The sequence below is a fragment of the Acanthopagrus latus genome, chromosome 13 (assembly GCF_904848185.1).
Source record: "Acanthopagrus latus isolate v.2019 chromosome 13, fAcaLat1.1, whole genome shotgun sequence".
Classification (NCBI taxonomy): domain Eukaryota; kingdom Metazoa; phylum Chordata; class Actinopteri; order Spariformes; family Sparidae; genus Acanthopagrus; species Acanthopagrus latus.
In genome coordinates this window covers 1,223,338-1,237,990 of record NC_051051.1, presented here as the reverse complement: position 1 = coordinate 1,237,990, position 14,653 = coordinate 1,223,338, and the positions used below count along the sequence as shown (strand labels likewise).

Below are 14,653 nucleotides of genomic sequence, written 5' to 3'. Positions count from 1 at the left end.
ATGTGACGCAGCTCGCTGTGAAATCCTCTCCACTTCCTGTTTAGGTTTTGCTCTGTGGCTTTAGTGTTACTGTTTCCTCTGCAGCCAAGCGAAGGGCACATTTTTGGTTGAGATGTTTTGGTCACTTGTTTTGTCCTCTCAGACCGAGGAGTGGGTACATGTTTTCTTTGGCTCTGACACGTCTATTGTACAGCGTGGTCGTAGTGCAGTGTGGTTTTGCAGTCTGGATATTTGGAAAATGAGCAATACGTAGTTTCAGACTACATCGAGTAATTGCGCAAGATTATAGGGCCACTCTCTCAAAACTGAGACGTCCATGTCTGAATAAACCGAAAGTTCTCCTTTATCCTGTCTTATCTCCTTCATCTTCTTCTGCCTTTGATGGTTGAAATTAATTTATCAAGCAAAGTCAAAAAGGAGTCGTATCTAGACAATCATCTAGTTTGTTTTTTGTACCGATTATCCTGCATTTTTCTTTAAACCCGTCCACAGTCGGAGCTAATTGTATCTCCAGCTAAGGCCTATAAGTTCATAATCAAATCTCATTTCCTTTACAAAGAGAAGTCGAAAGTAAGTTGTTTGAAGGCTCTGCTTCCAGAGTCGGAGCCAGTTTAATTAGCTCCGAATCTAATCAGACATCAGCAGCTCTTTTTTTATCCCTCTGTACTGTTGCTCACACAGCAGAAAAATATGCTACTCACTGTGTCCTGACCTCGTGCATCTGTTCTCCAGCTTTTGTTCTCCGAGTTAAGCTCTCATGTGGGTCTAGTCAGGTGGAGGTGAAGCTCATTAAGGTCATTTCATTTTTACAGATCTGGCATACATCCCGGCTGTGAGACGCTGCTCTAATATCAATCAGGATATGATAAACATCAGATGAAGTCTATCACAGCGCTAAGACTGCAGTGCATAATGAAACAGCAGTAACACTATATGATGTAACAATTGTTCATTTATGTTGTACATGAAGATAAAAGCATTGTAAAGTATGATTAAAAATAAACCAACATGCCTAACATTAGCTTCTTGAACAATTTAATCTTTCATCTGCTGATGTCTTCATTCACATTCGGCCACGGCTCCTATCAGAGCGCCTGCACAGGGTGTATTTAGAGGTTCACAGTAGTAAGCTATAAGTTGCATGTTTCTATTTGTAGACGGGCAGATATTTCAGTGTCATGAAGTCCCGACTGCTGAGTAATAAGATGCCGACTGATTAATGGGAAACCCCTCGATGGGGCGCGGCTGATTTTCGACTCTCCTTGTTATCACATGTGATAAATAGGAACGACGGCATGTTGTTGGAGTTTAGGTTGCATGATGCCCTCAGCTCTGCTTAAGTCATGTTGTAGCTATTGGAGGAGGTTTTTTCCTCAAAAGTAAAATTACCCTGATTAAGGAGTGATTCATGTTTTTGGTGTGTAATTGTATGTAAGTAAGCTTCTGATGTAACAGTTCAGGGCTGATCTGTAACAGAGCCAAGTGTTTGTTTCGTATTGGGTTTCGCAATTTTTAGGCAATTTCCTTATCGTAATGATTAACAGTCAGTTGAATCCTAAAGGTATACAGTGTTCATACATGAGAAAGAATACCTTGTGTGTCTCACCTCCTTCCTAAACATTCTTGATCAGTGCCAGCACCAGGCAGGTGATGGCAAGCAACCCAGAAAAAAAAGAGGATGAGGACATTAACTTCCTTCTCTGGAAATAATGTCCTCATCATCTTTCCACTAACTGGTTGCTCTAGTTATGGCAATATAAGCTGCTCTGTTTCAACAATGTTAGCCTGTAAAAACTTGCATACACGGATGAAATTCAAATTTGCTGGGAGACTAAATCCAACAGTCACTACGAAAAGTTTGCATAATGTGTGTAATTTGTTGAGCTGAGTCTGCTGCAGGCTTGCGGTAATGATGCACACTAACAAACATGAATTGTTTTGTCTCCATGACAGTTTATATTGTGCCAAATTTGACACTTCTTCAGTGTTCCTGTTGTTCAGCTGTGCTTTATGTGCATTAGTGCAGTCAGTTTTACTGCATATAACCACTTAAAGTTCTGTACAGCTGTTTATGGACGAGAGCAGAAAAGAAAAGGGGACATCGGTTACTGATTGTGATAAATGGGCAGATGATATCATCTCTTACTGATCGCAGGTCCCTGAATTGAGTCTAATCATAATCGTGTCATGGCCGAATTTGCGTTATCGGCAAATATTGCATCGTTTTGATATACTACTGTGTCATAATGAAACTGGTTATGTACTTTGGTGGCCCAGCACTGCTTGGTGCTGCACCTAAGCCTTATAACAGGAAAACCCTGCAAATTAATTAGGCTGCTCACTTGTTCACGTAATAGCTGCTCTTTCGCTTACTAATGCTATCGTTACTAAACAAGATGAACCATTAAGAGCATGTTGTGCTTAAAGGCTTTATGAGAAGTGATATCTTAAACACAAATACGTCACATTAAATAATCTTGGACGTCCCTCAGCAGAGTCTCTTGTTCAGTATTCCTGCTGGTGAAGCTTGTTTACACTTCAAGGGTTTTAACAGAACATCAGTAAACACTGTGAGTTTACTGAACATGCTGGAACATGCTGAGCTTAAACTGTAGTTGCATCATACACATTCATAGTGTGTCGAATGAATATTGACTCAAAGCCTGAGGGAGTGACTGTAATTGTTCAAATCCTGCCGTAGATCAGATATGCGTGGATACAGTCATGCAGAAAAAGTAAAGCCTTTTGACCAGCTCGGTGTGCACGTCGAGGAACTTGAATGACGCAGGTTCTTTGGAAAAGTTGCCAGTATAATTGAGGGTTGTGTGTCATGTTCCACTGACAATGTGGCAGAAAAAAGTGACCTGAACATTGTGTTATTGGTGTCAAATGTGCTGCGATTGAGAACATTTTCTTCCCTGAGCTGTTCTGATGCTATCTGTCAAGTCGAAACCGACATGAACGTCTCGGTGCTTATAGTTTAGCTACATATGCTGTTAGTAAACTGGATCACTGGATTTCAAATATCTAAACTTAATTGAAATGTCATTAGTTGTGTTGTTTGAAATGCAGAATAGCCACAACACTCAGCCCTGATTGGTAAATGCAACCAGCTCCCCCTGACTCGGGGATAATGCACGCCTGCTGAGTGAAGGCATTCCAGCCAGTGAGTCAGTTCAGATACTTCAAACCTGCCTGAATGAAAGCAGTTGTTTAGAGAACATGCCAATCAAGATTTAGAGGCTTGTTTTGATATGTTAATTAGTGCTAATCTGAAGCCAAGGAGAAATATTCAAGCAGAAACTAAGGAATCCTGAACACTCAGACTTAATCCTAATTTTGACATTGTCTTCCACAAACCGCATCAGCTAAATACTTTGACATAAAAGGCACACAGAAAATTAGGCTTATTCTTTAACTCCTTTTACTGTGTGACTGAGATAATTCTTCATACCGGCACAGGAATGTGTGCAGTTTAAAGAGGGTTGATTTAAAGTCTCTCCATCGTCAGAACTCCTCATTATTTTGGTAAATGTCTGATATGGTCCCCGTCCTCGCAGCAGGCGCCCAAACAGCTGCTTATATGAGGCAGTTCTGCAGCATTTGAATGGACGTTCCCTCTGGAATGTCTGTTGTCAGCAGGTTTGCTTCAAAAGCACTCGGGTAGGTGGCACTCGCTGCCCATCTGCACCCACTGCTGAGTAACTGTTCAGATACATCGTTATCTTCATAACCCACGTTTGTACGAAATTCAGGAAACCATGTATGAAAAGGGCTGCAAGTAACGATAATTTTTGTTTAATAGTTGATTAGTTGTTTGGTCCATAAAATGTTATAAAATAGTAAAAGTAAGTAAAAGTCCAACATGATGCCCTCAAATGTTTTGTTTTGACCCAGATGTATTTAGTTTCCTGTCATAGGTGGTTAGTTAGTTAGATTAATCAATAATCAAAATAGTTGGTGATAAATACAGTAATTGATTATAGCAGGTAAACAGCTTATCTGAATACACTCACATCTTGTGACACATAAGGAATAAAAACAGCAGCTAAACTTTTCAAAGTTAAAAGATGTAACATGAAACTAACAAAGTAACACACGATAATATTGAGTAAATAATCCAGATGATACAGTGATGTGTGTGTGTGTGTGTGTGTGTGTGTGTGTGTGTGTGTGTGTGTGTGTGTGTGTGTGTGTGTGGCTACAAATGCTGCGCAACATTATGGCACAATATTTAACCACAGTGTGTGTAGATGTTGTAGTTATGTTGTTGTAGTGAATTAGCCTAGATAATCATAAATATCTGATATTGTAACACCCTGAGTTGGAACATGAAACTCAACATGATGCTGTTTTGTTTACGTTTAACATTCATTATCACATGCAAATGACTTGATTTGCCTCAGAGCTGTAAATGCAAAGTTGACTCAAAGTGTGTTAAGATTTTTGGATTCTGTAGCAATGCAGTGCTATCACATATCTAGGTACTCTGTTACATTCTCAATTGATGTCGCTTTGTCATTGATAAATCAACCAAGGATAGCAGGCTGCCCCTATTTATAAGGTGAAATCATGATAACTTACTACTCCTCATCAGTATGAACTTAAATGGAGAGAGAGATTATAAGAAGGCTGTATCATAGATTAATCGTCTTAGTTCAGGAAACATCAGCCCTCGGATTAAAAACCTTGGAGCCCTTCTCAAGATTTTAAACTTTCCATTGGCGATTATATCTTCAGGCGAGCTGTGCATATCAATGTGTCACAATAACGCAATTGTGAACTGAGTCAAAGGGGAGTTTCCCCAAGTTTGGACCTCATCACTTCATGTCCGGACGTTGCATTATCTTGTCCATTACACAGTGACTAAACAGCACATAAAGATTATAAATGTTCTAGCTCCAGCATCAAGCATGCTCCCTGTAGTGGAACAACTATAGAAGTCACATGAAACTATAATCTTTGTTCCTCTTCTTTATTTGTGTTCCATTGCAACAACAGTCCAAATGTAAGAAACATTCATAACTTACATGTTGGTTCTGTTGGTGTGCTCTGTTCGGGCTTCTGTGAAAGCTGAACCCTGGTTCAGACCGGATGACAGACAGATAACAGATTTTAAGTGCAATTTCAAGCTCTTTATTTCTGATTCTGTCTACAGATTGTGAGCTGCACAGAAAGCAATCTTATAACTCATCTGTAGCCAAGCTGTGTATTTATTGTGGGCACTTCATATGGGAACATGTGTGCACGTTGGTGGAGTATTTTTCCTGATAATAAGGTTAAAAGTTGTTAAAACCGCTGTGTTTGTAACCCACTTTGGCTTTTTTTTTTCTTTTTTTTTTTAAAGTCCATTAAAAAGTGTGTGACAGTAATTAGTCCCAAATCATTAGTATACAGGACACGTGCAGTTATGATTCTTTCATCACGTCTCTGTCTTTTAGTCATTATTCAACATCACTTAACAATGTTGTTATATTCAAGTACAGCCACAAAGCCTCTGTTGATCCTTTAATCCAGCACATATCATATTTAACTTCAAAATGTGCTTAACTATCTTGTAACGTAATCTGAAAAATGCCGAAGGGAACATGAAGGATCTCTGTGATGTTATCTGTAGTGTGTCAGGGAGACAGACCCAGATCTGAATCCTGTAGAGAGCTACTTGATATGAAATGACATGATGTTGCCAGTTATTGTTGTAGTTAACTGTCCCAGCAACATGTGATGATTACACATTTGCCAGCCCGTGTCATCATCGTGTTGGGCTGATGAAAACATCTCCCTGGTTGGTGCAGCCGGAAACTGTGCGATGTCTCTTTAACAGCTCGCGCTGGTGCTTTGCCCTGTGCTCGGGGCATAGTGGAGGGAGGGAGGTTGTTGATGGAACGACTGGCTCTGATTGGCTGGGCCATGTTCAGGGCAGTGACATCACATGGAGGAGAGGTCCTGTGGTGTAAAATAACATCTCCTTTTATGGGACGAGCTGGAGCGTTCCATTCTCGGAGAGAGGTGAGCTTTTCTTCACCTCTCGCCGCTCCCTCGTCGCTGTTCATGTCTCTGTAGATCGACTCCCTAACTGGCCTGAGAGGCTGTTTTTATTAATTAATTAATCTTATATATCCTCTGCCTGTTATTTCATTATCTTTTGATTTAATTTTTTTAATTTTTAAGTTTGAAGTTGTTATAAACTGCCTCAGCACTTTTCCTTGCCTCTTTTCTCTCTAAATCCATTTAACACCTCCGGCAATAATCAATCAGATGAATTTTTTCAGACATAGATGTATTACAGTGTTTTGGCAGTCTTCACAAATGCCTCATCATCACTATGTCTTGTTGTACTGAGCAATGTGCATGTTTTAACACATCATTTACTGAGATTAAAGTAGCAATAGACAGTTAGTGGACTGGACGATTATTAGATACGTTAAAAAACTGTAAGGACAAATAATAAACATAAAATAAATTAATGCTGATATTGGTGCCAAATCGAAAACCAATAAAGATATAGGAAAATAGCTTGGCTAAACTAAAATATAAAAGATGGTATTTACGATGATGTTGAGATAATAAATGGTAATGTTTGACCTTTTTATATTGTAAAAGAGGTTTGTAAATTATTATAAATTAACAGTACTGAATAAGTTATAGTGGGCACCATATTTTAAATAAAATTGCACATTATGTTGTTATTAACGTTTTCAGTGTCCTTTCTTGCAGATACTTGATTAAAGAGTAATATTTTCATTTTTATTGCTAAAGTATATCCGTTTAAAATAGTAAAGTAAAAATATGAATATTCAATACAACTGGTCAAAATCTACACAACACTGGGGCATAAAACTCCAGAACTTTATTTAAAGATAAATTTACTGTGAAAAATTTGAGTTGGAACAGTTTCAGTTTTTTTGAATTGACATGTATTGAGTCTTCAACATTTCAAATTTCAAGTTTCAAATATTGATTCAGTCATTTTTATTTCCAGTATTCAGTTTCATACCAGCCCTCAGTCAGAACAGTCAGTCCCAAATTAAGAGATTCTTCTTCTCCTCTCGTGGCCATTTTCCCTAAAAGCTGAAGATTAAAATTGGCCCACAGCTCCGTTTAAGGCAAGAGGAACCACCAGAACTGTCTGGCACTCTCGTGAAGCGGAGAGGTGCCAAATCTCCCAATTTTCTCTCTCACGCTCCCTCTTAACATTTACACACCTGACGCACTCGCCCTCATACTTATCCGCCTCTGCCACTTATCACCTCGCTTGTTTGGCACACATGCTTTAACCTCAAACGCTGCACAAAAAGCTGCGGCTCTCTTAGACTTCACCCAGCGTGTGACCACCCCCGCTGCTCGCCAACGTGGTATCTCCCGAGAGAGAGCAGTCACCTCCCCTCCCTAAGTCAGATTTGTCTCCGCTCCAAGGAAATACACTGTACCTTCGAGTCGAGTAAAGAAACTGTAGTTACACTCTTCCAGCTGGATGTCCACAGATACATTGAGGAGATAACGGGGGGCCAGGTGGTCTTCACTGGAGGAGGTTGGCGTAGAAATTTTAGGCTGACAAGTCATGACGAGAACACTTCTGAATCCCTGGGAGATCCTGTGAACCCTCCTCCCTCCTCCTTCCAATGTTTCAGTGGTTGGGGCCATGGCCTCTCAGTCAGGGTAAGAAATGTTCGGCTAGCTGGCTGCTTAACTTATTTCTCTCGGTGTCTGGGAAGAAGAAAGCACTTCATTAATGTTCACTGTGTCATACATGCCAGTCTAGATGTTTTTGGATGGCCTTATATGACAATATAATGTCTGTGACAGAAGCCCAGTCCTGACTTCATGTTACTTAGATGACCATCAGCTCTTCCCTTTTTTTCCTATGATCATGTTAAAGTCATGACCTGGCTGTTATGCTGCGAGTGAGACGGAGACAGATGAGCTGATTAATTTGGGTACAGAACGAGCTGTTTTTTCAACTCTGCAGACTTTGACCTTTTCAGTCTGGCACACTGTTGAATGATTACAATAAACATAGCTGTCCGTTACACTTTGATGGTAATCAGCGCCATTTAAACTCACGTTGTGGAAGAAGTCATTTGCTTTGGCTTGTTTCCATTCCTTTGTTTTGAATATCCATCGCCTACCTGACTGTGTTGGCTGATTGCTTCTTCAGGCTTCAGCTGTGGATTCAGGCTCAGAATAAAGGCTCATTTATGATTTTTGCCTCTGACATTTGCTCTTGGAATTAGTGAAATCAAGGTTTGCTTTTACTGATGGCTGCCCCAACCAAGCCGATATTGTGATATGGCTTTACTTGGTGGTTTTTCAGATTGCCGCAGGTTATTGAATCATGTCTTACACATATAGAGCCCAAGTCTTTGTGTCACTGTCCTCAGAAGAGAAATAAACAATATGAGGCCCCACTTGGTAAAGGAAATCCCCCGATACTTGGTTAGAAAAGTTGGTATTCAACTTGAAAGTAAGTTGGAGATGCTGTGCAGTATGTAGCATTAGCTGATGACTGTGTTTGGGGATATCCCTTCCACCGTGCTGTAGTAGTAGCAGCAGCAGCAGCACAAGATTATTTTGGAGCAGCGACCACATGTTTCTGTCCCCGTCACTGTCTTTTGTAAAGCCACACTCTGTCCACCGTATTGTAAACAGTGTGTGTTGACACGTGGAGAGCCGCCGATGAAGTTTTCATCAACCAGTAACTATAATAACAGTAACTATGTTTTTTTTTATCAGTGATTCTGATAAAGTTCATCCCCACATTTCATTATTTGGAAAACTTTAGTTTGTGGCTTTATTTTTTAAATTAGCAATGCACCTACATGATCTATATTTGGCACAGTATCAGAGTGGGCTACATCAGGAGTTAAACCAAAAGACTTTACTGGATAAACTGAATGATATTTAAAAAAAACAAACCTTTGCAGGGCTCCAGTCTGTCACTGCTATGCCCAGCACTGAGTGTCTGTTAATGCTTTTTGAACTGGTTGAATTCTTTACACAGATTAATCTGTTAATCAACAAAGCAACAAAAATGTACTTCATGAATACTGACGCTTCTCTTGGCGTCTGTGTCGTGCTGCCAACTGACAGCGTCGGTAGTTTACACAACCAGTTATCTTTGTTCATGAGCCTACATAGATATTTACAGATTCATACAGTGAAGACACGTTTTCACATTCTTTAATATGTTCTTTCAGGTACACCATGGGCTCATTAATTCAAAGCCAAAAACACTTTATTTTCATCCATAAAGAGAACTGGAGTTATAATTTAACAGAGACGCCTTTGTTTGGCTTTTGATCAAAACAGGAACGACAGAGGATTTTGTTAATTGTTATTCTGATGTTGGAAAGGCACAAACAAACATTTCTGCTCTAGTATCATTGACACCAGTAACAGCCTCCTGTTTTATGATCATTTTAGTGCTGCTGTGCCTCATGATGACCGGGTGTAACCCCCTGTTCACCTCCTAAAAAGCAACAGATCAGGTCAATTAGTTGTGCAGAATGGACATGAGCAGTGTTTACAAAGGATCCAGTGCCTGGGGCATTCGACCACTTAGCACTATGCTAACTGTGCCCCATTCATACATTCAGCCCTGCTCTAAAACTGACACTGACAGGCTCATTTACATGTTAAAGCTGCACCAGTGTACTAAATGTGCACCCTTAGTACATCTCTAAAAATTACCAGACAAACCAATGAGTTTTAATTCCAGGACATGAAACTGGGGCTTTCGTGAACCACAGGTAACATTTATAGCATGAAAGACGTTTGAATGATAGTTGGAGCTTGTCAGCTTGGTGGTAGAGAAGGCAAAATGACTAACATCAAGCAGAATTTATTATGTGGCTGCTGTAAACTGAGGTCACTCCAGGAGACAGTGGTCGGTTGTAGCTAGTGTGTTGTTGTGCATTTTAACTCTTACAGAATCTGTTGTTTAGGTTCGACAATTGGTTCTTAGCTGTGTGTCATATAAAGTCCAGAGGTGACGAGAGCGCAGCGTCGATGGGTGTTTGGTTGATGAATAGCCTAAACGATGTCCTTTTCTTTACACTGCTGCTGATAAAACTGGTGTTAATGGCATGTGTCAAGCGGCTCACACTGGTTGTGACCTTGCTCTCCTCCTAAAGCTCGCGGTAATGTAGCCTTGCTATAGTGATGACTCACAGTTAGGTGTTGTTTGATGATGTAAAACAGGCAGAAACGTTGTCAAGTTTGGTTGGGATATGACTGTTTAGAGTTTCTGATAGGTGGTAAAAAAAAACTTGGTACTGTTTTGCCCAAGGCTGGAAAGAGAGACGTAGTTGATAACATCAGTAAGTGATTGATGTAAGAGCAGAGACTTTAGTAGTCTTAAATGTGTAATGTTGTTTGTAGCTCTGAAATCACTTTACTCTTTTCGGTCTTGCGTAGTAAAGACTAGAAACACTCTTGTATGTTGTGTTATGATCTCGGAGGAGGCTGTTTGGCTGCTGCTGCCTAATCACACTCTGTCAACAGCCTTAAAATCATTGTTGTCACTGGCAGAGCTGTCGTCTTAAACCAGGAGGCGACACGCCTGGCTTGTTTCAAGTTTAAAAGACAGACAGAGGCCACACTTTGTTAGGCTACTTGTTCCTAATAAATATGAGAAGCTGGAGTATTGCTTTAACTGCCTTAGAGGTTTTTATCACATGTCCATTCAGTTGGTGCTGTTTGTCCCTGATGTGAATCTGCACAACCACTTGCAAGGTCTCTGTCCTCAGATTGCTCCTTCCTTTTATGTTTGCACTGCGCACTTTATGATCTGAAGTACAGCGAGGGCAGCGACATGTGAATATAGCTTCAAGCTATATCGTTATTGCAGCAGGTTATTATTTAATCCTAATTACAGTCTGCTTTTTGAGGTTTCTGAGAAGGCTTTCAAATCCTTCTCATGTGGTGGTGGGTATATGCTTTATGTCCACGCCCAAATAGAGTTGCAAGGATTATTCTACCAATCAAATTGTTGATTGACAGAAAAATTATTTGTGTATATGTTTATTTGGTAAGAAGATAAAAATAGATATTGGTCTGATGCAAGTATCATGGTGTTTACATCAGATGCTGATTTGCAACACCTGTCCCCAGAAGGCTTTTATGAAAATAAGATTTAAAAATTCAGTGGAGTATAACTTATTACAATAAAGTACATATATAAGTGTAATAAAACGTAAGGTGCAATATGTAAAAAATGTAGTTTAAAACATTCAGAAATTACTTAAAATTATCAACAGAATAAGGATAACTGTCAAAGACATTTATATACTGTGTGAAGCATGCAGCTGGTGGTCCAAAGCTCCTGTGCCAACACTGAAAACAACAACTCAGCTAACTGAGCTAACAAGCTAACAGCAACTGCAGTCATGGATGTATGAACAGAAAGCAGTTAGCAGCAGTTAGCAGCAGTTAGCAGGTACTGTGGTGATTTGCTGGTCCCCTTTTGTTGGAGTATGAATTTATTAATTAGCTTTGTTTTGTTGCTCAATGAGCCAGAGTTTGGTTGATCGTATAGCCAAATATTTTGATCATAGATTAATTGTTTGTCACTTTTATTAACAAAAGTGCAGAAAGAAATGGCCATGTCATGCTTTTCTCAGTTTTGGTTCCATCATATTAAACTGAAGCCATGTAGAGACAGTACCTCACACTGGAATAGACATTTTGTCACTTACATAGAACAAATGATTAATCTAGAAAATGATGTCATCGATTGCAACTCTTTTACAAAACACAGTTTTTTTCTTTCTTATCGATATAATTGGTTAGTTAAAAACACATTTATGTATGCAAACCTCTCTGTGTAGGACAACATTAAAAATGACCATTACTAGTTTCAGCTGGTGTACACATTAATCTTGACCATCTGTAAGAGGAGATTATTTGCAGTAGAAGGAGGCTGCTGCATGTTGTCTAGACTGGCCTTAGCCTATTAGGGACTACTTTCTCCACAAGTCATCCCTGTGCTGCTCCCCTCTTATTATGATGTGTGGGGTTTTAATAATGATAGTTCAACTTGTGGTTCACCAAAAATATTGTGAGTCAATGTAGATGATGCCAGCCTGACTGCATGAGCTTGTTGTGAAGAGTTGAACCAGCTGGTAGTCATTTACAAACCAAGAAATCATAGCAGAAATGAGTCCACAGGTGTTTCTTTCATGTGCGTCTCACTTTCATAACGCTCCTTCTTTCCCTGGTACCACCATGAGATAAGAAGTGTCTTTATTGTCCCTCCTCAGCGTGCTTTTATGTTGACTTGTTGTCGTTCTGTTTGTGTTTATCAGCAACATGAACCGTGAGGACCGGAATGTGCTCCGAATGAAAGAACGAGAAAGGAGAAATCAAGAAATCCAGCAGGGAGGAGGAGAGGCCTTTCCAGCGAATTCCCCTCTCTTTCCTGAGCCCTACAAAGTGGTAAATGTCTTTGCCTCACATTTAGTTTTTCACGTGTAATTTATGAGTCAGTTAAGAGGAATTTGTGACTGACAGGAAGCGAGAAGTGCACATACTACACGGAGATTCATTTCAATGCAGTTCAGTCAGCACATTTTTCTTGGGACATTTTTGAAAGCCTTTCTTCCGTTTAGCTGTAAGTCGATTAGTTTTTCCTGAGTTGTTGTCAAGAAAATCCTATATTTGATTCATGCTTGAGAGTACATTTTGTTCCTGCTTTATTAATGAAGAAGAAGGAGTTGCGTGTTGTTCCTTCACACAGTGACCTTCAGGATCCTGCAGTCTGGGTTTGTTTACAGTTTGTGAGATGAAAGCTAAATGGGCCGAGCCTGAGATGTGCGTTAATACCCATGCGGGAGCTGTTTTATGTGACAAGTCTGAACAAGCTCCACTGACGACGACAGTCCTCACATGATCTCACATAAATTTCAAGATGTAATTGGCCGATCTGTGTGCCGAAACAGCATGTGGTTATGTGAATCATTTTTTATCATCAGGTTTTAAAAGCAAAATTAAATAATGGTTCATTGTCAGATAGTCAGCTCTTGACTAACACTGCACACAATACAAAAGAGGTCGTTGGAATGATGGCTTTGGTAAGCTGTTCTGTAGTGCTGCTGAAGAAGGTAAACATAAGAACTCGCCAGCCTCGTCTTCCTCCTCCTCCTCCTCCTCCTGCTCCTCCTGCTCAGGCACATGTAGGCCAGCCAGCTCCTGCCCTGGTCAGTGTAATTGTAAAGAGGATTTGAGTTCTCCGCACAGGTCTAATCTTTGCCGCTAACCAGATTTGAGTAGAGGTAAATGGCTCCTCTCCTTAGCGAGAGAGCTAACCATCAGAGACGCAGCGTGGAATGTGTCCTGACAGGTTGGGAATTGAAAGGCTACCAGAGGTGAGTGATGAGTGCAGGCGCTGTGTGTTTTCGGCCACAACAAAGTGAAAGCTGACTTTGAAGGACGAAAAAGTCCTTGACCCTTTGCAAAGTAAAAAACAAAACATGGGCAGCAGATCATTTTATTATGCATATATTTTCCTCTGGATGCTGCTGTGCTGTAGTACACCGCATGTTAGGAAAAGGCCCGCTGTTTAAGGCACTGGCCTTTCTACACTATCTCTCCATCTCTTGCTTCTCTGAGCCTTACGTAAGCTTCAGTACGACTTTTTCCTCTCGCTCTGTCATGCTCCAGTAAGTGCAAGTTTACTGTGTTCTGCATTAAAGGCCATGTGTGCATGCAGCTGCAGCTGTGGCCTCCCAGATGTAGACCAGCAAGGCAGTAACATTTTTATGGTGCAGAGTTCAGGCACTTGTAACTCAGCTGCACAGAATGAAGAGCACAAGGTTATCTGATGAAAATTAGAGCCCAGTAATGTTGGTTGTTTTTTTCTTAGTCAAATACTATGATATGACACTCTGTTGACAGAACATGCACATTGTATGTATATATGTGCATTTTTTTCATCAAAGATCTATTGAATGTTATTATTAAAGGATACATTCACCCCATAATGAGAATTCAGTCACTATCTGCACATCCTCTTGTTGATGGAAAGTCAAGTGAAGTTTTGTAATCCACAAAACATTTCAGGAGCTTCACAGCAACACAGCACTGCAGCATTCTCCTAAACAGTGGAAGTATATGGGGATTAATTTTAGAACTGGAAAAACAACTGGAGATTTGTGCAGTCGAGCTCGTGCACTCGCTTTATACAGGGTGCGTGCTGGCTCTTCAAGCTAAGAAGCTACAGTGAAGATTTCAGCTTTAAAGAGTGTAAATAACATTTTTTGTGGGTTTGTTTCCAGTTGTTTTTTTATGTTTTTAAGTCCCTGACTAGTTCAGTTGTTCAGGAGAATGCTGCAACTGTGACGCTTCAAAAAGAATTTGTGAACTGCAAAACTTCACCCAACTTTCCATCGGCCAGATTAGAAGATTAGGCAAATTAAACAGTTATCAGATTAAAAACTGATGGTTAACTTTGTCATTTTTGCATGTGAAAAGTTACCAGAGGAAAGCTGGACGAGCCAGCAGTCAGTGTTATGGTCCTTGTAATTTACTGTTGTTGAAAGCAAATGTTTGAAGTGATGTCGGAGAGGAAAGTTCTCAGGATCGGGGAGAAACTAAAACTTAATGAAGGTTCCTCTTGCTGAGTTCTTGAACGGGTTCCTGGGAGAGGTTCTGTGTA

At 40.2% G+C, this 14,653-nt stretch overlaps 1 protein-coding gene across 3 annotated transcripts in view; it reads left to right on the top strand.

Annotated features, from left to right (window-relative positions):
- The window catches only part of aff4 (AF4/FMR2 family, member 4), a 34,611-nt gene that overhangs the window by 2,875 nt on the left and 17,083 nt on the right, over positions 1–14,653 (top strand). Inside the window, exons 1-2 of one of the 3 annotated variants that reach the window (XM_037118737.1) lie at positions 7,421–7,659; positions 12,306–12,435. In XM_037118737.1, the coding sequence (XP_036974632.1) occupies positions 7,643–7,659; positions 12,306–12,435 (147 nt within the window). In that variant the 5' untranslated portion in view covers positions 7,421–7,642. Of the gene's footprint in view, positions 1–7,420; positions 7,660–12,303; positions 12,436–14,653 lie in introns of those variants that run through there. The other 2 variants (XM_037118738.1, XM_037118739.1) reach the window with 2 other exon arrangements.